This window comes from Rousettus aegyptiacus, unplaced genomic scaffold, assembly GCF_014176215.1.
Source record: "Rousettus aegyptiacus isolate mRouAeg1 unplaced genomic scaffold, mRouAeg1.p scaffold_m13_p_8, whole genome shotgun sequence".
NCBI lineage: Eukaryota > Metazoa > Chordata > Mammalia > Chiroptera > Pteropodidae > Rousettus > Rousettus aegyptiacus.
In genome coordinates, this window is record NW_023416311.1 from 81,834,643 (window position 1) to 81,860,131 (window position 25,489).

At 35.1% G+C, this 25,489-nt stretch overlaps 1 protein-coding gene and 1 pseudogene across 5 annotated transcripts in view; one reads left to right on the forward strand and one right to left on the reverse strand.

The window, feature by feature from the left end:
• DDX4 (DEAD-box helicase 4) overlaps nucleotides 1-16,791 on the reverse strand; it is a 45,449-nt gene extending 28,658 nt beyond the window's left edge. For 2 of the 5 annotated variants that reach the window (XM_016142325.2, XM_016142322.2), the window contains exons 1-5: nucleotides 16,189-16,791; nucleotides 15,308-15,392; nucleotides 8,445-8,502; nucleotides 3,182-3,259; nucleotides 519-596 (exon numbers count right to left, since the gene is read on the reverse strand). In XM_016142325.2, coding sequence (XP_015997811.1) covers nucleotides 519-596; nucleotides 3,182-3,259; nucleotides 8,445-8,502; nucleotides 15,308-15,379 — 286 coding nt within the window. In that variant the 5' untranslated portion in view covers nucleotides 15,380-15,392; nucleotides 16,189-16,791. Of the gene's footprint in view, nucleotides 1-518; nucleotides 597-3,181; nucleotides 3,260-8,444; nucleotides 8,503-15,307; nucleotides 15,393-15,677; nucleotides 15,757-16,188 lie in introns of those variants that run through there. The other 3 variants (XM_036226147.1, XM_016142324.2, XM_016142323.2) reach the window with 3 other exon arrangements.
• Nucleotides 16,792-18,328: 1,537 nt separating this feature from the next.
• On the forward strand, nucleotides 18,329-18,443 carry LOC118607070 (annotated as a pseudogene).
• Nucleotides 18,444-25,489: the final 7,046 nt, after the last annotated feature.

Below are 25,489 nucleotides of genomic sequence, written 5' to 3' on the forward strand. Positions count from 1 at the left end.
GGAAAGTCTTCCACCTATACTCTGTTGGTCTTGAACTTAAACTCCACTTTTGATCTACAACTTTAAAGTTTTTAAGGGAAAAAATTCTGATCTGCAGTTTTTAAGAAAAAAATTAATTTCAAAGCATCTACTGGTTCTTTGCTCAACTAAAGATGGAGACTCAAATTCACCTTTGGAAGTATAAGATGGGTTTCTTTTTGGGGGCACGGGGGAAGGGAGTCTTGAGTACAGAAGAACAGGGGTTCACCTGTGGGGTAAATTAATTTGAAGAGATGCTACAGCAACTGGCATGGCTATTTAAAAAAAAAAAAAAAAGCTACATGGAGGAGCTGATACACTCAAAGCAGTATAAAATACTGCTCTAAACTATAACTGGGGTTAGTGAAAGCATTCCCTTATGATCCTCAGAAATTCTTGGGAAGGCACATACTTTCCATGATATTAAAGGGAAAAATGAACTCTAAAACTGGAAAAGCTGTGGTTACTCAAGTTTTGATTTTAAGATATAAGCAGTTTACCTCTATTTCCAAAACACTTTCCTACTCCGAAACCACCCATTGTGGAAGTATTCTCTCTTTTATTAGACTCGCCAGCATCTGAAAAAGTTCAGATAGAGTTAAAATTGTTTAACATAAAAAATTAAGCATGTCATCAAAACTAGGAATTAAAAAATCTTTGGGATAAGGAGACTTTCAAGGATAGGGAGAGGGTAGTGCAGAAACTTCTAAAGATATAATACGTCTCGATTTCTTTTTTAAAAACTCTTAAATTATGATATCGAAGTAAAAACAAATATACTACTGGTGAAAGACAGCTTTTTATTAGTTGTTCTTTTACTAGTGATCTTTAATCAGAAAATTCGACTATGTGATATTCTGTATATTAAGCCTCACCCTGATAGTGCCAGTCACTTAAACTATGCCCCTGTGTGAAAGTCATCGTTATTGAAAACTTTATATTGTTCCTGTTTATAGTTATTCAATTTATTATGTATTCATTTTCCTAGTACTTAACTCATTCTCAATCTTTATACTTTTAATATTCAAATTAGAAAAAGACTACATAATAAAGGGGGAAAAAAGCTATACATACCACTCCTCCTCCCCTCCCCTCCTCTCTCCAGTATCTCTGCATATTAGCCTTCTTAGCTTTATCTCCTACTACACAACTCTTAACACCCAACTTTAATTCACACCAATTTCCCATATACCACACTGTGGACTACTATTATTTTGTACCTTCCTACATGTTGTTCCTTCAGCATGGCATCCCCTACTTTCCTATTTTCCCTATGAAAATGATTTTCATTCTTCAAAAGCTAAGGTCAAAGGCTATCTCTTCTGTACAGTCTTCCTTTAGTCCTCCAGTCATAATCCATCCTTACTCCACATTCCTACAGCACACTATCTCTATCTCTTTTGAGTAATATTTCTTTTCATGTGTTTCTCTACCACTATATCAAGAATTTTTCAGAGTAGAGTTGCTATGGCAAGGAGCATGGTTATTTAAAAAAAAAAAAAATTCACAACAAACATCCAAAATGGCATAAACTGCCACTTTAAATGATCACTGGGAAAAATTAAAGCATATCTGTGATCATCATAAATTGTCTTATTTCTGTAATATCCTATTACAAAGGAGTTTAAGGATCTACAAAACTCCAAAGCCACATGCAAAATTGTGTATGAGTAACCAACAGTATTTTCATAGGATTCTAAACATGTATGTGGTTCAAGAAGTTAAGGCTATTTAGGCCATAGTTCACAGAACATGAAAAACTAATCGATATTATATTTTAAGCAATTAAGAGTCAATTTAAAAAAAAAAACACATTACTATCTATGCAAGTTCTGAGGAAAAATACCATAGAGACTGAAATTAAAATGTTAGATGAATCACAAAGAGAAGTTATACTTGTAAGTCTGTGAATTTCCAAGATTACATATAGAATAAAGACAACTTTTTATGTACCAACATTCATCAAAGAGTTTTGATCAAAAGTTTAATGTGGATTTTAACCTAAAACATATGGAATTAACAATTTATAGTAGAATCTGTTATGTTTTTCTCATTTTTTAAAAAAAAGCTATATTCAACAATATTTAGAAGTCTGCATCAAAGAGTATTACATAATCTATCCTAAATTAGGATTTTAAAATATATTTAAATACTAAATATTCCCTTGAGTGTAATAAAGATATTATTTCTAATGTTAGTAACAGCAAAAAAAAAAAAAAAAAAAAAAAGGCCCACCCCTGAACCTCTTAGCAGAACTACATGGTCCAAAATGCCAACTCTTCTTAATATGTAGATTTAAAAAACAAAATATATATGCATATTTAAAGAATAAATTATTTCCATTAGTAAAGGAATATGTCAAAATATAAGATTCACATTTGTTAACTGTATCTAAACAAGAAATTAAGTTTTCCAAATATCAAATGAAATACCACACACCAACCTTTAGTTTCCAAGGAATAAAAATATCTAGAAATAGCAAAGTTTTTCAAAGAATACTATCTAATAAATTCAATAAGTGTTATGTATATTTAAAACTGCCAATTAGTCCTAGCTTATGGCATCCCATAAAAGAAACAGTCATAGGATTTTTAAATAAATTTGAGATTCTACTATTTTATTGCACTATAATAACACATAGTGCAGAATATTTTCCGCATTTTACTATCAAATTTAATGATGTACTGTAAGAAGGTATTTTACTGTGTCATTGTCAGATCAAGTATTGGTTATTGTTCTAAAAGTAACAATAAAAAATTCCAAGCTTAGAAAATAACCTCTTAATACTAATGAGATAACAGAAATGCAAATATAAAACTTAAAAGGTCCTTTTCACCCTAATCTCTGAAGCTCTTACAAGCATTCTTCCCATGCCAATTGCTGGAAATCAATAATCATAAACATATTACAAAGTAGCTCTATAAAGAAACTAATTTTAACCAATTTATCTGACTAATCCATCTAAACAATTAAACAATTTCCTTCTATCTCAAAAAAGTAAAACAGCAGAAAAGATTTTGAAAAAATTATGAACTTATCACCCCAACAAAGTCTACTATACACTGAGCTATCAGATTTAGCTTTGCACTCAACAGCCATAAAAGCTTCTATTCATTCCACTATTCAACTGTTGAGAAGATTAAGGAAAGACAAAGCTGCTTACCTCGGTTTCCCAAACTCCTCCCGGAGGCAAATCCGCTTCTCATGAAATGATCTCTTCGAGAAGATCCATCATCTATTTCTAAAGCAAATAATATTATGAAGCAAGTCAAAATAACAAGAATTTGGGTGGTATGCAAGCTTTACATCTTTCGATGTGCCACTCGCATTGCAAAGGAGGAATTTTATGTAACAATAAGAAAAATGAATAGCCTACTAAAAAAACAGGCTATAAATAAGCATAGGTAGTTCTCCAAAGAAAAATAAATGGTAACTAATCTCTCATAATTAAAGAAACTAGAAATCAAGAGGAGATATCTTTTTCCAACCACATGATTGACTGGAAAACAGTTTTCAGTTTGCTAATACTGAAAACAGTCAAGGACATAGGGAAACAGCACAAATCATAAACTATATTGAAGCTACACACTGGATCAATCTTGGTCCTAATTTTTTTAAATATATTTTTTTGAAAGTATACTAGTATGAATTTTCCTCTGGATATACTCACATGGTAACACAGTTGCATAATGATGTTTTTATAAGCATTTTCTGCAATAACATGAAAAACTGATCAAAGAATAGGTAAACCATAGTCACCGACAGAATACTGTGCACTTTCAGAGAACTATATAGCATCCAACATGAAAGAATTGACATTTTTCAACAACAGACAGAACGTGTATAAAAACTGATCAAAAAGGAGGCCACAATGCAAATTTAAGTAAAAAATTTCAAAAATCTGTATCACATACACAAAATTCTCTAAACATAATGCAATCAAATGAGAAGTCCTTAAATATAGGAAAAAACTTGTTTAGAATCCTTATATTTGGATATATTTAAAACACTATATAGCTCACAACTCGAAGGAAAATACGACAAAGGAACTTTAAAACTATTTAAATTGTAAGATAAAAATGTTACTTGTCAGTACCTAAATTTTTAAACTAGAAAATAAGAACTCAAAATTAATGAGCTAAACAGCCATGTCAATTAGTAAGAATGTTAGGGAAAAAAATAAAATAACCCAAATGAAGGAAAAAGAGTAATAATTAATAGAAAACAAATAAGAGAGGGGCTCACCAAAGCTAAAACCAAGTTCTTTAAAGAACACAATAAAAACTTGCCTGAGTAATAAATCACTAGAAGACAGTGCTTTTGTTCAAGCATTTATTTTACTTAATAATGGCCCAAAGGACAAGAGTAGTGATGCTGGCAATTTGGATATGACAAAGAGAAGCCATAAAGTACTTCCTTTAAATGGAAGGGTAAAGGAGAAAGATTTTTAAAATCCCCAATACTTCTGTCTCACAAACAGTCTAGGAAGAATTCAAATCATTCAAAAATGGGTAACAAAGAAATCAGCAAAGGCATCATGGAATCTGTACAATACAATGAGGAAAGAGAGGGAGGGAGGGACTAATAAAAGAGGAAAACAAAATAGAAAGCATAGCTTAAGAAACATATCCTCCAGACAACGGAACGACCAGATGATTTCTCTCTAGGGAAACTGCTCTCCCCAACAAAATAGCCTGGTCCTTGCCCAATCAGTTGATAGTAGAGCCCATCAGTCAAGCCATGTCCATGCACACAGTTTCCAATCAGCATTTTAATGTTCCACTCTTAAATAACAAAAGGGTAGGCATGGATCTCCAGACTTTTGAAGAAAGACGCCTATATAAAAGACGCAGATTAAAAGAGAGGGAAAAATGTCTAAGAAACAATAAAGGGAATAGAAATAACCTTCAAATTAAGTTATATTAATCCTTAGAAAAAAAAATAAGAAAATTTCTTAGAAGAACATGAATTTCAGATTTAACAGATCCACCAAGTGTCTTGTACAAATAAAAAGACCCACACATCAAGGAACATAAATAATTATAAAATTTTCAGAATACTGAAGACAAAACAAAATCTTAAAAACTTTAGAAGTTATAATAAAAAGTCATATAAAGGACCAGGACTCAGATTAATTACCCAACTTCTCAAAAGCATCACTAGAATTTCATGTACAATGAAGAAATATGAAGCTTGGGAGGAAAATTGTTTCTGACCTAAAATTTTACTCTTAAACTATTAATCAAGTATGAAGGTAAACACATTTTCAATATTTTAAATTTATTTCCCATGCTTCCTTTCTCAAGAAGCTTCAGGAAAATAGGCTCCACCAAAGTAGCAAAGGGAATGTGACACAATCACATTCCATCTTGGGACGAGAGCCTAAAGGGCAGCAAATCTATACTGAAGCAGATGAACAGAGGAATCAAAGAGGATTTTAAAAAATGAAAGTAATAGATCACTCTGTGTTAGAAAATAACTGAATGAAACTAACTGAATGAATGAACCCTCTGGCAGAGGGAGTGAATGAGCAAATGAAACACAGAAGAGCAAGTAAACAAAACAAAGTAATAACTCTAGTAAAAACAAAACAAAGTTGAATAATAAAGGAAATACAGCCATAACAGATTGCAAGGCTCAAATGTGAATGATATGCACAGCCACGATGATACAAAAACTGAAAACGAACTTTTAAACAAAAAAGTGTGATAACTATTAGGTGAGTGGAAAGGGAAGACGTGCGAGTGGGGTGTGCAGGGAGAAGAGGAGGAGCTAAATACTCATGTTTCATAATAAGAAGTCAAATGAGGAATGAGAGCAGGGACTAAACGTTTTCAACTATAAGCTGTGAAGTTACTATTTGACATTTTGAAACCAGATGATGATTTTTTTTAACTGTAAAGAATTAAATAATACCAGTCAATTTAAAAGGGTTTCCATGATTAAGTAAAAGCAAGATGCAGTATAACAAGATTCCATTTTTTGTGAAACAGACAATGAAAAGAAACACGGCTAAATAAAATTTTAAGATCATGAAAAGGTATGAAAGATAAGGGTATGCTGTGAGAGGTAAGCAAAGGAAAAGTGAGACAGGTATTTATGATAAAAAAGAACATTTATATGTCAATGGAATACAATTTTCTATGTAGGAACATATGCAAAGATCTAACAAGTCAGACTGTCAGTGCTGGTGAAATCTGGGAATCAAGATTTCAGATCATTTTATTTCTTTTTACCTCTGCATTTAAGTTTTCTCTTTTTGTTTTTATGGGAGTTTCTGCAATAAGGATGTTTAGATAATCATTTACTATATATCCATTGGCCTGCTATGTATTTCTATAAAAAGAACACTTATTTGCATGAAAAAAAAATTTTAATTAAAAAGAACTACAAAAGTACTAGTTATCCAGAAGTAAGCAAGCAATCTATACTTCTCATTAACTGATTTCATTTCATTAGCCTGAACATTCAGAGATATAATGCTAAGAAAAGTCCTTTTAGTTGCTATTTCTTTCAATCTAGTTCCTTTAAGATTTCACCACAAAACAATGTTATGCTGTAATATACAACAGACCCAAACTTTCATCTCTTTACAAAAACTGGCTTCTGACACCTCAAAGAATGAGGTTTCTCCCAATTATACAATGATTTATGCAAATAGTGAGTTAAAAAATATAGATTACCTTTATTCGTCTTTTTTGAATATTTCAGGTACACACACAGGCATGCAGTTCACACAGCGAAATCAAAGTTAGCCTTTTGCTGGGGTTTCAGCAGGCAGCAATTTCATGAACTTTCATGAATCTGACTATGCTATATTAAACTACTGCATCTAAATGTTTATGAAAGATAAATGTATCCTGACAATAACAAAAGCATCTCTTCTAAATTTAACTTCTTTTTATCAGAATTACTCTAAACTTAAGGTGAACATGGAAATTAAATTTGCTTTACTCTGATGAACTCTGACTCTCAAACTCCCCATGTTAGGTACTTCTCCAAAGCTTTTTTCACTTTAGGACAGGCTTTAGTGAGCCAGTAGCTCCCCTGACTACAAAATGTTTCATCTCATCCATTAAATTTTGATGACAGAAATGATGTAACTACTTGGTGCCACCACTTTCCACCAGACCCTCTCCCATGCACTATAGTAAAACTTAAAAGTAGTAGTCACTCAATTCATAGAAACACATAGTATTTTCATAGTAACTCAGATTCATAGACAGTAGAGTGGTAGCTGCCAGGAGCTGGGGGGAAGAAGGAATGGGGAATTATTATTTAATGAAGTTTCAGTTTGGGAAGATGAAAAATTTCTAGAGGTAGATGATAATGCTAGTACCACAGTAATGTGAATGTATGAATTTTCGATCCATAGTTGGGAATCTGAAGATGTAGAGGGCCAATTGCATGCATTGTTCTATGCCATTTTAGATAAGGGACTTAATCAACGAAAGACTTCTGACCATGCAGGGGATCAGTGCCCATAACTCCTGCCTTGTTCAAGGGTCAACTGTACTTAATGCCAGTAAACTATATACTTAAAATAGTAAATTTTATGTGTTTTACCACTATAAAAAATTTTTTAAGACAGTAGAAATAGTATTTTAGCCTGCTTTGGATGTCAATGAAATGAAAGACAACAGCCATGAGTTTAACTCCCCAGCCCAAGTCCTACCTTTTCTACCCGTGTTTCTATCTACAACTTTATAAAATATTTAAGCAACCAGCTAGAAACAAGTGATGGAGGAAAAAAAAAGAGCAGCTCCCTTAGACTGTTTATTTTATTCTCCTAGGACCTTTCCTATACTAGCTTTTGGATATCAAAGAAACTCATGGTACCATGATGGTATAGCAGGTTTCATTTAAACAGCTATTATCCTGACAAGTCATCATTATTACAATCTGCTTCAACTTTATAGTCAATCACCTACTCCCTGATAATTCCCTAGCAGCCTGAATGCCAAATATGCAACATCCAGGTTGGGGAAAGGTTTTATGGCAAACCCATTAAGTCAAATAATACAGTCGACAGAACTATACTCTCTCCTCTCTCCCTTCCTCTAACTAGAAGAAGTGGCCTCCATCCCAAAATATACAAATAAGAACGAATTCTCAGTAGGATTTTTTTTTTAGGTGAGGCAAACCTTGGTTGACCTTACAGATTGTAAGGACTTTGTCAGCTTACAATCCTTTATTGTTTATTTTTTCCGCCTAAGCACCTGGTCTTCCTAGTAGCCTCCCATCCAAGTACTAACCAGGCCCAATCCTGCTTAGCTTCCGAGATCAGACAGGATCGGGCTCGTTCAGGGTAGCACAGCCATAGACTCAGTAGGAAGTTTTAAAAACACCTCTACAAGATGCCTACTAGTCTGCTTCTTATTCACTAGATGAACCCCTTAACCTAAAAAAGGTTCCTTAACACATACCTGATGAAGCTGGAGTCCTGTTAAAAGTGTCTCCATTTGCTCCAGAAGAATACCTATCCTGTAAGAATGAAGAAAACACCAGTTTTCCACTTTGAATAATAAGTATGTATAACCTATTTCACAAATACTAGAAACTTAACAACTGGGCTTTGTCCAAAACAAAACGATAAACTGTGAGATTTCCTGGGTCACTGAGTGTTCCTTTATAAATTATTCCAAAATCTTCACTTTAACACTGTATGTATAGCATATTAATACATCACTTAAAACAGTGGTCAGAAAACTACAGCTATGAGCCAAATCTGTGAGACACCAGTTTTCATAAACAAAGTTTCATGGGAACACAACTACCCTCATTCATCTAGGTATGTCTATGGCTGCTTTCACACTATAATAGCAAAGCTGCAACTGAGACCATAAGACCTGCAAAATCTAAAATATTTACCATCATGCCTTTTTATGGAAAGAGTTTGCTGACACCTGACTTAAAAGTCTAGCCACTCGTATATCTGAAAAGTATAATCACATTCTATTATTATATAAATGCAATCTAACCAAAGTAATACATGAATAAATCAATGCCTGCCAATATATAATGTAGTTTATGGAGTTCAGTATTTTACAGTATATCCATCAATACTATATAGAGCATAGACAGGGAGTAAGGGATAACAGTTTCTACATTAAATTACCAAAGAAATTTATTTTTAAACTTCAACTGTGTTTACGTAAAGAGAAATGAATTAATGTTTTTAAAAGGAATTCACTCTAACTTAAAGAATACCTCACTTGTGCACTAAAAAAAATGTACCTATATACGTATCTTGCAAGTGTACTACATATACAAATAAAGTGGTACACATCAGCTATAGGATCAGGATATTCATGGTTAATTTCAATCAAACTTGTCATAGCAATAGTTGAAGACTGCTTCTGATGCTCCTTTAGTCTCAAAAAAAAAAAAAAAAACCATTCGCTGTTGATGCATATGCATTACATTTGCAGTGGTATAATGACTACTGCGCTCAGAAAATTCGACTTTTGTTATATAACCAATAGCTAAATGGCAAGTTAATTTTGGAAACTCTAACATTTCTCAGGGTATCTCAGAGTTCAGGACAGCTTGAACAACTTTTTTCTCACTTTCAGTTCCTATGGTGTCCTTATCTTCAATCCATTCCTTTACTTCCTCTCATATAAGCTTCCTCTACTTACAAAACTTTCAGAAGAGAACTCTGAAATCTTACACATGAAAATCACAATTCAGTAATTTAAAAATGAAAGGTGACCTAAAACCTATAGATACCTTAATTAACTAACTGCATTAGAACAGCCACAACATTCGTTCAAATAAATTCTTTTAAACAAACCCAAAGGTAGAAGGAATGCACCAAAGTAGGTATCTTCAGGTAATACTTATTTGCTAAAAATTCTTTCACAAAAGACATTAAGTGACTTTAAAAACTTTTACAAAGCTTGAGAGTCTTCCAATTATCTTTTTGAGTTATTAAGAGCGGAAAGACAATAGCATCCTTGAAATGTCTTGAGGTTTTCAAGGCATTAAAAGTTCCGATTTATGATTACCACAGACATTGAAAAAAATATGAGTGATTCAGTTTTCCCTATTTAAAAATTGAGATTCCCTTCCAGCTATTGCACTTCTCTGATCCTCTTAAAACAAAATGTCTTATCTACAGTTACTGCCCACACTTTCTCGTATCCTATTTTTTTCCTTCAAGCCACTCCAGTCTAGCCTCCATCCTTACGTCTATTACTATTTTTATTTTTCATCCTGCCAGAGCCCTAACAGCATTTGAAATAACATACTATTTCCTTCTTCTTTACAACATTCTTCTCTTGGCTTAAGGAACACACACTCTCTTGGTTTATTTCTTGCCATATTAGCCATACCTACACCTCAATCTCCTTTGCCAGCTCCTCCTCTACTGGACCTTGAAAGTTGGACTGCCCCAGAGTTCATGGCAGAGCCCTCTAAATTTTACTCTACTGAACTTTACCAACCTCATACCTTTAAATCTCATTAATATACAGATAATTTCCAAATTTATCTTATAGTCCTGATTCCTCTCATAAGCAACAAATTCATATAATCTACTGATTGGCATCCTTTTAATAGGTTTTCGGTCATCTCAAATTGAACACATCAAAATACAGAATTTTTGGATTATTTTTCCCTCTCAAATCTGTTCATCTTCCATAGAGTCCCCATCTCAGTAAAAGACACCATCATTCATTCACCTAGTTGTTTAAATTTAAAAATCTAGCCATCACCCTTGATTCCTCTTTCACTCCCCATATCTAGTCTATCCAGTCTAATCAACACTGTGTCCACAACTGCCTCTGGGGTGTGTCTGCCCCTGCCCCACCCTTGTCTGTCTCTGTCTGTCTCTTTCCCTCCCTCCCTCTCATTTTCCCTTTCCTTCTCTAACTTCATTTTCTACCACTCTTGCCTTATCTCACTGTGCTTTAACCATACTTGCTATAGTAGGCTGAATAATGGCCACCCAAAGATATCGATTCCTAATCCCTGAAACTTGTGACTGTTATTTGGAAAAAGAGTTCTTGCAGATATAATTAAAAATTTTGAAATGAGATTACTATGGATTACCTGGGTGAGCCCTAAATGTTATCACAAATGTTCTTATGAGAGAAAGGCAAAGGGAGTTAACACAGACACACAGGAGGCCATTTGAAGACAGTGCAGAGAGAGATGGAGCCACAAAAGCCAAGAAATGACTATTGCTACCAGAAGCTAGGAGAGACACGGATTCCCTCCTAGAGCCTACAGAAGGACAGCTCTGCTGACCTCTTGATTTCTTTCTTCTGGCCCCCAGAACTGTGACAGAATAAATTTCGTTGCTTTAAGCCCCTTAGCGACTTATTATAGCAACCATAGGAAACTAATATACTGTACTTCCTAATTCCCTAATACCCCAAGTTTGTTCCCTCCGCAGGACCCTTGCACCTGATGTTCTGTTGGGACTCTTTCATGTCTCAGGCTCACTGGTCATTGTCCAGAGCAGCTTCTCCTCTCCATCTAATCTATCCTACATACTCCAGTCTGTCTCTGTCTCTGTCTCTGTCTCTGTCTCTGTCTCTCTCTCTCTCTCACACACACACACACACACACACACTCTCTTTCCTTCATTTTTTTCATAACACTTTTCATTATTTATAATTATTTGGTTCTCAAATGTGCTTATTTCTGTCTTCCATTGTAAAACAGAATGTCCATGACGGCAAGCACTTTATCATGTTCACCACCATCTCCAGCACCCAGTAGGGCTCAATAAAAATTTATTATATAAACCATAGGACTCATCATTAGCTTGCTTTTAGAACACTTAGCTGCAAACCATTTACAACCTTTTAAGCCATCCAAATAAACCAATTTAGAAATTCCAAAATGTTTACACATAAGGGCAAATGCAGCTACAAATATTTCCCATATGCAGCTGCAAATAATTTGTATTATCATGAACACATTTCTTTTCACCTTGTACGTCCTCATTATTTTTAATTCTGGAATATCATTCTTATTACAATTCCTTTATCTTTTCCAAGCAAATGAATACTTCCATTAACAAGGTAAGTTGTTTTTCTTTCTAAATGTGGACCTCAAATCCTTTTCAGGTCTGCTACTCAAATAGACTTACAGCTGGACAACTTATGAACATTTAAGATGCCTCTTCCCTTTCCAGATTAGGATACAATGCAGACAGCTCCACATTTTCCTTCCTCAGCCCCTAAGGCCTTTGTAAATATTTCTCTTTCATTTTATGTCCAGAATCCCCTGAAACACACCAGAGTATTACATCAATTTGTACTGAATAATAAGACCTCATCTGCTATTCTAGGTTCCATGTCAAATAGAGCTGAGTGATGTCATTTAAAGAAACTGACCAGACAGGTTACATCGGATAATATGCCACATAAATTTAAATTAGAACAAAATACATCTCTCCTCCTTTAGTCTCACACAGAAATTAAAGTCCCAAAATATAGACACCACCATTCTCTATGTCAATCCTAATCATATCGGCCCCATTCACAACCCCAACTGAAGTCTGGTCCCTTCCTCAGTCTCTTCAGCAACTGCTGTGTGGAGTTATCTTCTAGAAGCCTCTCCTTCAGCACTATCAGAGTTGGAGAATTCAAACTTTGAGTCTTATGTGTCACTTATAGACCCAAAGTTCCAGGGAGCTATCAGGTCACACAAGGAAGAGCAAAGCACCTCAAAATTTAGAAATAACAACCAGAGCCCAGGAACAAATGTGATTGCTGCAAGAGTTTACAATCTATGTCCTAATTTCTGCATCTGAGAGCATTTTCCAAATAAATGTCCCCAAACAAAAATATTTAACAATCAAAACTCACACTGAGGTCATTGACCACAGACTATAGCAAAAACCTAGTGTAAGTGAGGACAATATAGACAGAAAAAAAAGAAAGAAAAAAGACTCTGGTTTTAGCTTCTCCCAGGTATTTGCCAATCTCCATCAGTTGACTGAAATACATTGTCTAGTCAATAAGATTCACTTTCTCCTTCAATAAGATTCACTTTTCTCTATCCTCCAGACTAGCTCAACCAAAATCTCTGCCATGTTTGCAATCTCCTTAGTCTTCTAGGTCTTCTCACACCTTTTTGCCAGTCTGCCTCTCCATCATTTAGGTTTTGGAGATGAGTCAAGAGTGCTTTCCTCCAAAGGCCACCACCTGAGTTTTTATTGGGATGAGTGTGTTGTCCATCTCCACAACTTGCTCCTATTAAGCATATACAATCTTCCATGTTCTAAATTAAGAGACACAAAATCCTCCCACATCTCGTTGATAACTAGAAGCAGAAATTGCTAGATTCTTCCTCGGGCTCCAGGTTTCCAGGATCCTTAGCTCTGCCAACTCAATTATGTGCAAGGGCCCCATTTTTTTCTGCTACTTCAGAACCCCAGTATGGGATGTGAACAGAGACGATGCAAACTTACTTTCTTATCTAAATAATTATTACAAATTTTGCTGCTTCTGTTTAATAATATATCTGTGGATCAACTAATTATCTCAAGGTGTTTCCACTTTAATCACAGAGTATTTGCCTCTCCCACACACACAAAAAGTCATACAAATCAGAAGTGATCACTGTGTAAACACACTCTCATGGTCAACTAACAAGAAGCATTCCAACTAGTAAGTAAATCCAATATCCTGTTATAATCACCATAGTCATTCATTCCAACACTCATCCTAAAAAGCTTGCCTGCGAAGTACAAATGTCCAAGCATTGAGATTTCTGGACCATACTAAATCTCACACACCCTATTACAATAAATGCACAATGTGCTACAGTGTAGTATACTATTTGAAGAACACTTAATGAAGGCAAAATCTCAGACTAAGAATAAAAATTGCAAAGGTAGCTATTAAAGTCCAATGGAAGAAAGTCTGTATCTGTAAATTAAACTTTACATTAAAACAAATCTACTGAGAACTAGGGGTGGGGGGATAGGGAAAGAACCATAAAATATCCTTTGACCAAGTAATTCCATTTTTGAAAATACTCGCAAATTAAAAAAAATAAAAATAAACTTTAGATACTCATGACAATATTACAGTGAAAAGTTAACATCATCTTAAATTCACACTAACAAAAAATCAATTCCATTATAAGTAGATCCTTTCCATAAAATATTATGTAACCATAAAAAATTATTTTTAGGATATTAGTAAAATGCAATGGTTAGTGAAGAGTGAAAAGCCAGAATCAAATTTACAATTGTAATTGTACTATCATTACAATCTATATAAAAACATGTTTGGGAAAAACAGAAGAAAATTTACTAAAAATTTAACAGGAGTACTTGTGTTAGTGAGCAAGGCTGTTAGGTGATTTTTCTCTTTCCCCAATGTTGTTAAAATATTATGATGAGAAAACTATAAAAAGATAACACACACAAGATGTTATTTCTAAATTACAGGCCCAAAACAAGAAACATGATAAATTCAGATTAATATCTGGGGTATCTTAATATAAATTTTACATAGGGATCAAATCTAATGAAAACAAAGGAGTGCATATTTTATATTTTTGTGTGAAATAAGAACTTCCACAAGTAGACATCACTTGAAAGCAGAAAGTGTCAGAATTGACTAATATAAACTCAAAATACTGGAAATTCTAAAAGAAAAAAAAAATCTACTTTTGGAAAAACTTTCAAGTAGATACATTTTTGCAAAGACAATCTTAAAACATATCATCTTCTAAAGTAACATCTGTTAATCCTAATTTATTTAAGTCAATTTTCAAGTCAGAACTGGAACCCAAAAAACTATTCCAGGGTCCCTTTTTCTGAATTACTGTGTAATTCCTTAAATGCCATTAAGGAAAAAGATCTGATGATTTGTACATTTAAAGATCAAACTGACGAAGCCATCTGAATCAGTCTAACATATTTATATTGAGATCCCTCCTTGTATAAAACCAATTTTCTGAATTCAAAATGCCACCTAGAATCAAGTTATATTTTTCAATTTTCTATACAAGTATCTCTCGGAGACATTCAACCATATCTGTACAAGCTTGCTTTCACCCACGATGTCCTAAATCAATGAGATTTAAATTAAGTTATTATTATTATTACATATATTTTAGACTTTAATTAGCAAATTGCCTCAGACTATTTTATTCTATTTAGACTTAGCGTGTTTCTTCGTTCTCCGTAACAACAATCACATGGATAAGCACGGCATACTTAAACTTACAATGTACTTTAACACTTTCCCACCAAAGTGATTTTCAACTTCGATAAAATCTATAGCATTTAATAACTGCAAACTTTAAATTTTACTACCTTCTCAAATACAGGAACGTAGGAAGACACATGAGGTTTAATTATTTCAGCTTCCCAATCTTCATCTCCCATGGTGGGTTCCCGTCTATTTTTATAAAAATACAAGCACACATTTGGCCTCAATCAGATTAGAATTGTATCTTTAAAAACATAAACTATCATCATTTTACATACATTTCCTGAAACTACTCAACTAGATGCTGATTTTCCCACAGAAGTTTTCTTAAAATGGGGAATTAAGTTTTGCTTTTTATGTAGAGGTGGCATTTACATTTACCTTTTTATCTTTAAACATTAGTTGCATCACTAACAATCACCATGTCCCCACCAATGCTTAGGCTTTTCCCTAAAATCTGTTCGTGGAATTTACCTTTTTCGAAGGCTTCCTAAATGGCTTACTGGATATTTAGGAGAGGAGAAATTTTCAGATACTACTCAAGGTTTCTGCCTCCTAAGGTACGTAAAGAAGTTTGGGTTTTCTGATAGTTTCTTAGGGGAGGAGGGCTAGAGACCCAGGCCTTGAAGTTTGGCGGTGAAGGGGAGTAGGGTTAGGCAGACCAAATCCCTCCAACAAAAATCAACTAGTTTCGCCAAGGAGCATTTGTACACAAATAGTACTACAGTCTTCCTTATACGGAGAAAAAAGCTGCGCAGGGGCTAGGCCAAATGGCTCCCTCGCCTCCTCTGCAGGCCCTGAACCCAGACTCCGGGCGCCCACGGGGCTTTAGGACCTTCAGGCAGGAAGCGGAAAGGCCCCCAAAGACAGCTTCAATCCCCTGCCCGCCCCATCAGTTCTTCGTTCGGCCCCAAGTCCGGCTACTGGGGCGCCCAGAGGGTCAGGTCGAGACTTATCCCCGGAGGAAAGCTGCCGGCCAACTCACCTCCCTGCTGCCTTCTCTCCCGGGTCCTCGCAGGAGCCGACGCTGCTTAAACGGCTGCACGTGCAGGACGCCGCTCCAACAACAAATAGCACTAGGCGACGAGAGGCATCAGCCAATCAGCGTTCAGAAGGCCAGCGTCGTCCCACCTCCATCTCCAGCCGCGCGTTCCCTACTTGCTCCCAGTCGAAGCCGCGGTGGCGGGACCCACAGGTCTTTTCGCAGAGTGGCCCGTTGGGCCTGTAAGTACAAGGCTGGCTGTGGGCCCCTTGTGTCTAGATTCCTGGGTGGGATCTTCAATCTAGCAAAGCTCTAGATTTTCCCTGTGCAAATGATGCAAGCTAGAGATGACTGCCTCTATTTTTCTAACACCAAAAATCAAAGGGACGACGGGGAATGCTTCCCAACTTACACCTGTAGCTTTCTCTGCCCTTTTTCCTACTGCGGCCCCTGGCGATTGACCCTTCTGGTTATTTCTGAAGTGCTTGCTTCACATCCGGGGATTCCCGGTGCCTGAATGAATGTGCGGTTAAGGCTGGCGGTGATGATGCATTTTCTTTTCTTCCTAGTGAGGGCGGGGATGAGACTCTGCCGGCTGCTACCCTAAGGGAGTTGGGGAAAAAAGTTAGCCTGTTGTATGGAGTTCAGGGTCCAGCCCTAGAAAGGACACACCGTCTGACCACAAGGAAATTGTGCTAGCGTAGGTCGTTCATCAAGGCTTGGATCTGAGATCCACCAGCACCTGAGGTACTGGTCAAACCTAAGAATGACCGAGGGTCATTTTCGTATTTCGGTTCTCATCAATCAGATATTTTTATTCTGCTCCACAAAAAAGTAAATGAAATCCCATAGTATTTTCCCATCTCTCCAAAAAGTATAACAATGGACTGCTTACAAAATGTAGTTTTTATTTTTGGTTTTATTTCCATTATTTTTAATTCTCTAAATCTTTGAAGAAATTCCTAAATATTTCATTTAGAAATATCAATCCTGACACAGTCTGACACTCAGGCACAGAGGATGAGGCACTTAGCAGGTTCAGCTTACTTTGTACTTTTCAGCCCGAGAACCACCATGATTGATTCTGTCTCTTTCGCCAAGAATATGTCAGGATTTATCTACTCATCGCTAAATTTTCTAAAACTATTTTCAAGGTGAACTGTTTTTTAAAGATGATATTTATCAAAGGTCAAACCAGAATATACTTTAACATAACTGTCATTTTTAATAATTTGGTTTTTTTAAATCGAATTTTCACATCATCCTTGAGGTGACCAGTACCTCAAATCACTGTACATGTGTGGAGGAGAGCCATTAATGCTCCTGGTGCCCTTAATTTGTATGCGGGGTCCTCTGAGGTATTTTAACTCACTTTGAATTGAATGTTATCCTCTCAAAATGTTTAATGGGAAAATATTAAGTGAAGAGCGCAACATATGAAATTGTATAGATAGAATGATAACCAACTAGGTTTTTTTAAGTATGGAAAATTTGTGGATATTTTCTAAAATGAATGGTTTTTTTTAAACACTTAGCAAACATTCTCTGCTATTCACTCTGGGGTAGAACAGATTTTTGTTGCTTTCAGGAATTACAATGAAATGGTTCTTGATGAAACAATCACTAATTTTTGAGAGCTAGCTCTGGTGAAGAAAAAAATGAATTCTCATGCGAGCTGAAGTTCAGTACTGAGCAAATGAAAAGCAAGCAATGGAGGAAAATAATATAATTCAAAAACTGAAAAAAGATAAAAATTGCAGGTTGGGGCCCTGTATATCAATATTAAATAGAGAGGGAGGGGTTTATAATGTCTGCAAAATACCACGGTGCTAGTGACCAGAGAGGGGTTTTCAGTACACTCAGCAGGTTTCAGAGAGACAAAAATCTCTTTATTTTTTCAGTAATAGCTAAGGCAATATTTACCAAAGTGGTGTACACACACCACTGATTTTAGGCAATTCATGGACGACTTTCATTTTGATAGTTATTTTAGTATTTATATTTATTTTAATGTCTATTAGAAAACTATATATCATCAAACTTATGATTTAAGAAATGTAATTGCTTAGAATGAGTCTAAAGTATATATTTAAGTTTTTAAAAATTTACTCAAATAAAAACTAAGTATTAAGAGTGTGCAGGAGTCTACAGCCATGCTACCCTGAACAAGCCAGATCCTGTCTGATCTCAGAAGCTAAGTAAGGTCAGGCCTGGTTAGTACTTGGATGGGAGACCACCGAGACCAGGTGCTATAGGCCTAACAAATAAAAAAATAAGGGATTGAAGCTGACAAGGTCCTTGCAATCTGTGAGGTCAACCAAGGGTTGCCTCACCTGCATACACACACACACACACCCACAGAAATGGCCAAAGTCACGTAGATGGTATTTAAATGAATGAAGTATGGGAAACACTGGTACAAATGAAAACGACCCAGGATCTGGGGACAAGTCACTAGAGAGGTTTTCTCCATTGTGAAGTAAAACTATTTCATCAGCACCTATTCTGATTCCATGCTCACTTAGCAATTTCCTGATTATTCATTCTCAATTCCCCCAAGTATTTTGATACTGAGAAAGGAGGTGCAGTGGATAAGACTCACTTTTTCCCCATTATGAATTAATACTGGTTTAGAAATCAGTCTTGTTTGAGTTCAGTGTTGCTGAGAGATCCTGCTTGTAATAAACCAGACATCCTAGATGACATAACACATTCAGTGGCCCCTATGTGTATTTACAAAGGTAGTAATGACAATCCATGTGAAGGGTTACATATTGTGTCAGGGTACATTAGACAATCCTTTCTAAGACAGTGTTTCATCAGTGAATTGTGGAATTTGCTGAACAGTCACTAGTAAAGAAATATATATCAGCGTCTAGCCTTTTTCATTTATTCCCACTAGATATTAGCTATACCTTTTCTGTGCCCCAAATGGCAAAGGAAACGTGATTGTGAGTGTCATCACTGTCAGTCATCCTAGATATGAAAGAGGAAGTATTACACCTCAAGAAGAGAAGTAATAACAGGATCCTGTCAATGACCAGGAATGAATCTCTTTTTGTCTATTCCTCCTAAGACTGAAGAGTTGAAGCTTTCAATTAGGGAGGAAGAAATCACTAGCAATTGGCAGAGAAGTCTGCACTGGTAATCTCGGTCCATTTATTAAGCATGTGACCCCGGGCAAATTATTTAATCTCTGTGTAAAATGGGGATAACTAGGGCCACAAGATACAGTTCTGGAGGTTGGACCCTGCACAAAGGCACCAAGCCAAAAGGAAAGAAGGAGCTAAACTTAGCCAACACTCCACCTACCAAGCCTTACACCTGCACAGCCACGCCTACCCATATGAAGTACCATTTTCTAATTCTCAAAAAGGTTGAATTTCTTCTATGTTAAATATTTACAATGGTTTCTATTTCCCTGGCTTGTCCCTGACTGATATGGGGATTTTACTGAAATTTATTTTGCCTGAAATCTGTCTTAAAATTCTAAATCTTTTATTTAATAGAAAGACTATAACTTTAGGACCTCACAAGGAGTTATCCATACTTGCTCTTCTCACTTTCCCAACTTCTTTCATTCCTGAACTCATTGTAGTCTGGGCTCTGCCACATTGCTTCATTTGAAACTGCTATTGGCAAAGTCAAATTGCAATGCTGACCTCCCTGTTTCTAAACCAAATCGGCAGTTTTTAATTCTTAACCTCATAAATCTTTTAGCAGTCCTTAACACTGCCAACTACTTCTTTGCACAAACACTCTGTACATAACCGAATAGCCATATGGAAAAAAATCAAGTTCTTACAACGTATAGCAGCATACAAAATTCGAATGTAAAAACAATAAAACCATGCAAATACTAGAAGAAAACATTCCTCTATACTTAGAAAAATGTTCCTATTTATAATTCAAAATCCAGAAACAATAACTTTATGTACTATAATTACATAAAGATTAAAATAAAACTTTCATGACAAAAAAATAAATAAATAATAAAGCCAAAGGATAAATGACAAACTGGGAAAAAAATATTTCCAACACAATCCAGAAAAAAGGGTTACTATCTCTAATAAAGCGAGGACATCTAAAAGTGAAAAAATCTAAAAACCAGTAATAGATGAACAGTTCACAGAAAAATAAAATAGCCCTAAATATCTGAAGAGATGTTCAATTTCATTCCGTTTAAGAGCAATACAAATTAAAACCACTAAGATACAATTTTTCTCCTATTAAAATGGCAAATGTTTGATAATATATTCTGTTAGAGGCTGCAAGGTAATAGGCACCCTCATACATTCCTGTTGGGGATGCACCATGGCCTAATTCTGAGGGAAGGGAATTTTGACAATTTCTAGCAATACATGTGCATTTACCCTTTGATCCAGTAATCCTACTTCTGGAATTTATCTCAAAGATATGCAGGCAAAAAATATAAAAGAATATATATACAAAGTTATTAATTACAGAACCAAAAACTAAAGTCCGGAAACAACTCAAAAATCACTGAATAGCAGCCTGAAACACCTACCCATGGAGTTGCAGGGGTAGAAAAAATTTCCTTCCTTCTAAGTTTTTAACTGGTCTAAAAATTAAATTGATGTAAGACAAATTAAAAAGACAGAAATGAATTTGGTTTTGTGCGTACAGGATTCCCATAAAAATAGAAACTCAAAAAGTGACTAAAGCAGGAAGTTTTTATATCTTTTAGATAAACAATACATTTGTGAATAATTGACAAGACAAAGGGGTTTGGTCTTGGTAAATTGGTGAAGAAGAAACAAGGTTTGTTGATATAGCCTTCTGGGTCCTAAATTCCCTATATCTGGTGATAAAGATGCCTTCTACCTTCCAAGTGGTAGAGCAGGGGTACCTCTGACAAGGGAAGTTTATCTTCTGCTTTCAAGAAGACAAAAGAGGGTTAGAGTGTCCTTCTTGCAGTGGCTGTTGCTCAAATACATTTAATTCAAAATCATCAATATGCCAAAGTGGCTTATTTAGGATGGCATATTCTGTTCCGCTTCAGAGTACTCTACGGTTGTAAAAAGGAAAGAGGATTATCTCTATATATTGCTGTGGAGTGATCACTAGGCAATATTATTGGGAAAAAGCCAGGTGCAGACTAGTATGTCAAGTATGTTAGCTTACATCTAAAAAGGAATACGTTTGCTTATATTTTTAAAAAATGGAAGGGCAAACCAAAAATTTATAAAATGATTATCTATGAAAAGCAAAGAGGGAAAAAGTGGAGAAGGATAAAAATGTGTGCTAGACTTCTCTGAGTGACTTGACTTGACTGTGGAACTATGATTATTACGTAAAATTATAAAACAAAATTACATCAAAATCTAAAAAGCAATCTTAAATTTAAAGAAAAAAAGAAAAAATACACATAAATACATATTGAGTTAATGGCCTAACCACATTGAGTTATTTCAAATGATTTAAAATATAGTAATTTGACCATAGGTACCTACCTAATGGGATATAAGACAAAAAAACCTGCAAAAAATAAACTAATTCTTTAATTGTATTGTTAGTAATAACATGTCATATTATTAAGATGTTTTTAAGAACTAAGATTTTCAGTGTGAAGGAAAGACATGGAAATAGAAAAACGAAAAGATTAAGAAATAATTTCAAACTACTAAATTTGAATTGGAAATATCAGTATGAACTCATGATATATCTCTTTTAAAAAAAAAAAAGAAAGAATTTCCTAACTCTGTCCACTGAAGAAAGCCTAGACTATAGTTTCCAAATATCATTTCCCACTGTAAGAAACCAACATCCTTGGGGGAAGAAAATGATAGTAGGTCTGGGTCAGGAAATATATTAGACCAGCCTGAAACATCAACTCACTAAAAAGCAAGAAAACTTTCAAAAACTACCGAAGTACTATGGAGCCTACTGAAATGGGCTCCCTCTGACCAAATGAAACAATTTGAGCATCGAAGTAAACAATGATAGTAACAGAATATAACCCATTAAATAAAATAAGAATCCATGTATATATACTGGTAACAAGAAATGAAAAAGAAAGCAAAGCTTTTTCTTACAGTAAAATACATATAGAAGAACTGAATAAAAATTTTTTAATCCACGTTTTGCAACCATTACAGTAACATTTGATTCTGCTTACTAAAACTAGAAGCTGAAAGTTTGATGAAGAAAAAGACATTAATAAGGTCTCCAAATGTCTCCCCACAAATTATTTATCAATTTTAAAGAAAAAAAATAATAACCTGGCAGATACTATCTTAACCAAGGGATCAAAGTTAAAATCACTGTTCTGGTTATCTGTTGTTGTATAACAAAATCCTCCAAAATTTGATGACTTAAAACAATTTATTATTATTTTTCATGGTTCTCTGGATTTAGTGGGCTCAGCTGGGATCACTCATAGGTTACAGTCAGATGTCTGGAACTTATTTCATCTGAAGGGTCAATATCAATTTGGTTAAATATTCATGATGGCTTCTTTACTCAGATATCTAGTGGCTGGGATGGCTAGAATAGCTGAGTGTTGGACAGACATCTCTCTTTCTCCAAGTGGCTACTTGAGCTTCTTGGAGGTCCAAGTGAACAAACTTTTCCAAAGACAGCATTTCCATAGACCAAGTCATAAGCAGCAAGACTTCCACATTCTATTGGTTACAAAAAATCAAAGAGCCAGCCAATGGAGATTCACGGAGAGGGACTATATAAAGCAGTGAAAACTGGAGACATAGTTCTCTAAAGTTCTTAAAGACTAACTTTCAGTGATGACCAATACATATTTGTGATACTGTGTGTACTGTAATAAAATTTTTATTTATAATAAAAAAAAGTATATTTGAACCTCAACCCCATTCCTGGCACAGAGCTCCTAAAACCCTTGGAATTTTCTGTGATGAGAGCTACAAAGGTGTACTTTATGAAATGACTTTTAGACCACACCCAGGATGGGAGTTTTTTGCCAGTGGAGCCAACCGTGTGATTAGAGGGTTGGAACTTTCCATCATGCCCTCCTCCACCTACAGGGATAGGAGAGGCGAGTACTAGAGGTTGAGTTCAATCACTAATGGCCAATGATTTACAAATCATGCCTATGTAATGAAGTCTGCTTAAAACCTAAAAGGACAGAATTCATAGAGATTCAATGCTAATGAACATATGGAGAGTGGCATGCTGGGAGATGTTATGGAAGCTCCATGTCCTTTCCCCACACCTCACCCTATGACTCTCTTTTGTCTGGCTGTTCCTGAGTTATATCCTTTTATCATAAATCAATAATTTAGTGAGGAAAATATTTCTCTGAGTCCTGTAAGTCACTCTGGCAAGGTAATAAAATCCAAGGAGGGGGTCATGGCAACCTCAGACCTACAGTTGGTCAGGAGCACAGGTAACATTTGGACTTTCAATCAACATCTGAAGTAGGGGATGGGGATGGGAAGAATTTTTGTAGAACCGAACCCTTAACCTGTGGATCTGATACTATCTTCAGGTAGATAGTGTCATAATTGAGTTAAATTGTAGGATATCCAGCTGATGTCCAAGAATTGCTTGGTGGTATATAGAAACACCATCTCCCCCACCTTCATGCTGGAATTGGTACTAAAACCTTTAGCATCCGTCAACATCATGTGCCTCTTGATGTGAAGCAGTGAGAATGACACTACAATACTCCTGTGTTATTCTTGCAAAAAAAAAATGCATAATTTGAATCTAATTTTGAGGAAATATTGGACAAATTCAAATTGAGGGACATTCTACTAAATGACCTATACTCTTCAAAAACATCAATGTCACAAAAGAGAAAGAAAGCCTTAAGGAATCATTCTAAATTTTAAGGCACCTAAAGAGACACAAAAGACTAAATACGATGCATGATCAATCCTATGTTGGGTTCTGGGTGAGAAAAGAAAATTCCTATAACGGATATATTTGGAACAATTTGTAAGACTTTTGTAAGATCTGTAGATTGAATAAAAGCATTGTATACATTTTTAAAAGTTCATTATATTATGAAAATCCTTGCTCTTAGGAAATATATACTGAAAAATTTAGGAGAAAAGTCATATTGTTTACAACTTAATCTCAAATGGTTTAGGAAAATGTGTGTGTGTGTGTCTGTGTATGAGTGTATGTGAGTGTGCATGCATGTAGAGATAGATGAGGGAGAAAGGAGATGAATAGAAGGAGGGAGAAAGGAAGAAAACGGTAAAACAAATATGGCAAAATATTAACAATTGATAATTCAGTGAAGGTATATGGGAGTTCTTTGCACTATTTTTGCAACTTTTTTTGTAAACTTGAAATTATTTCAAATTTAAATATATGCATTTTCAAAGGATTGAAATATATCAAAAATGTTTTTAAACTCTGTGAGTTCATAATGATACAGAAAAAACTCTAAAACAAAACAAAACAAAAAACCCATTGGTCACTTTTGCAAAATGCAAGGTTACCGACCCATTCTGAAAACTGGTAAAAAGAAAACTCAAGTGTTTAAATTGAATTTTGGGGTAACAAATTTGTTGAGGGAACAACAAATTTCTCCTGAGAAGAGTTCCAGCTAATAAATAAAAATATTCACTCTAGGCCAGGCATCAGGAAACTATGGTCCTAGGGACAAATCCAGCCCAATATCTGTTTCTATAAATAAATTGGAACACAGCCACCTCATTTGTTTGAATGTTGTCTATGTTGGCTGCATTCATAACATAAAGGCAGAATGGAGTAATTGTTTACAGAGACCATATGGCCACAAGGCCTAAAATATTTACTATTGGGCCCTTTATAGGAAAAATTTGCCAATTTTTGCTCTAGGCCAGAAAAATCATGGCTAGTGACGTGCACCTCTCAAACTGTAAGACCACTACAGGAAACTCAATGACAAATGAGTATTTTAAGTTTTTGAGGAAAATACAGCAACATCAGTCAGGTGCTATGTGAAATACCAGCTTGTTTCAACATTAAATCAAGTTAACTATTTTGGATAATATCATACTTTTGCAAAGTTGAATTTTAACAGTTGCTATGATCTCAAGCAAGTACTGCACAAAATCCAATGTGGAACAAGAAATGAGGATATGGCATCCCGTCTGATTCAAAGGTTTGAGAAATTACGCAGTGACCAATAGGTGTACCACAACCCATTACTAAATATTCGTGGTTAAGAATCCAATAAAATATTTTTTTCCAATTTGTGTATATATTTTTAAATGGCTACAAAGATGTTAGGACAAAAACACATTAATTTGGACCTAATTACTTAGTAAATAGAAACTAAGGACACTGAGGAAAAAATCACTCAGATACTAGG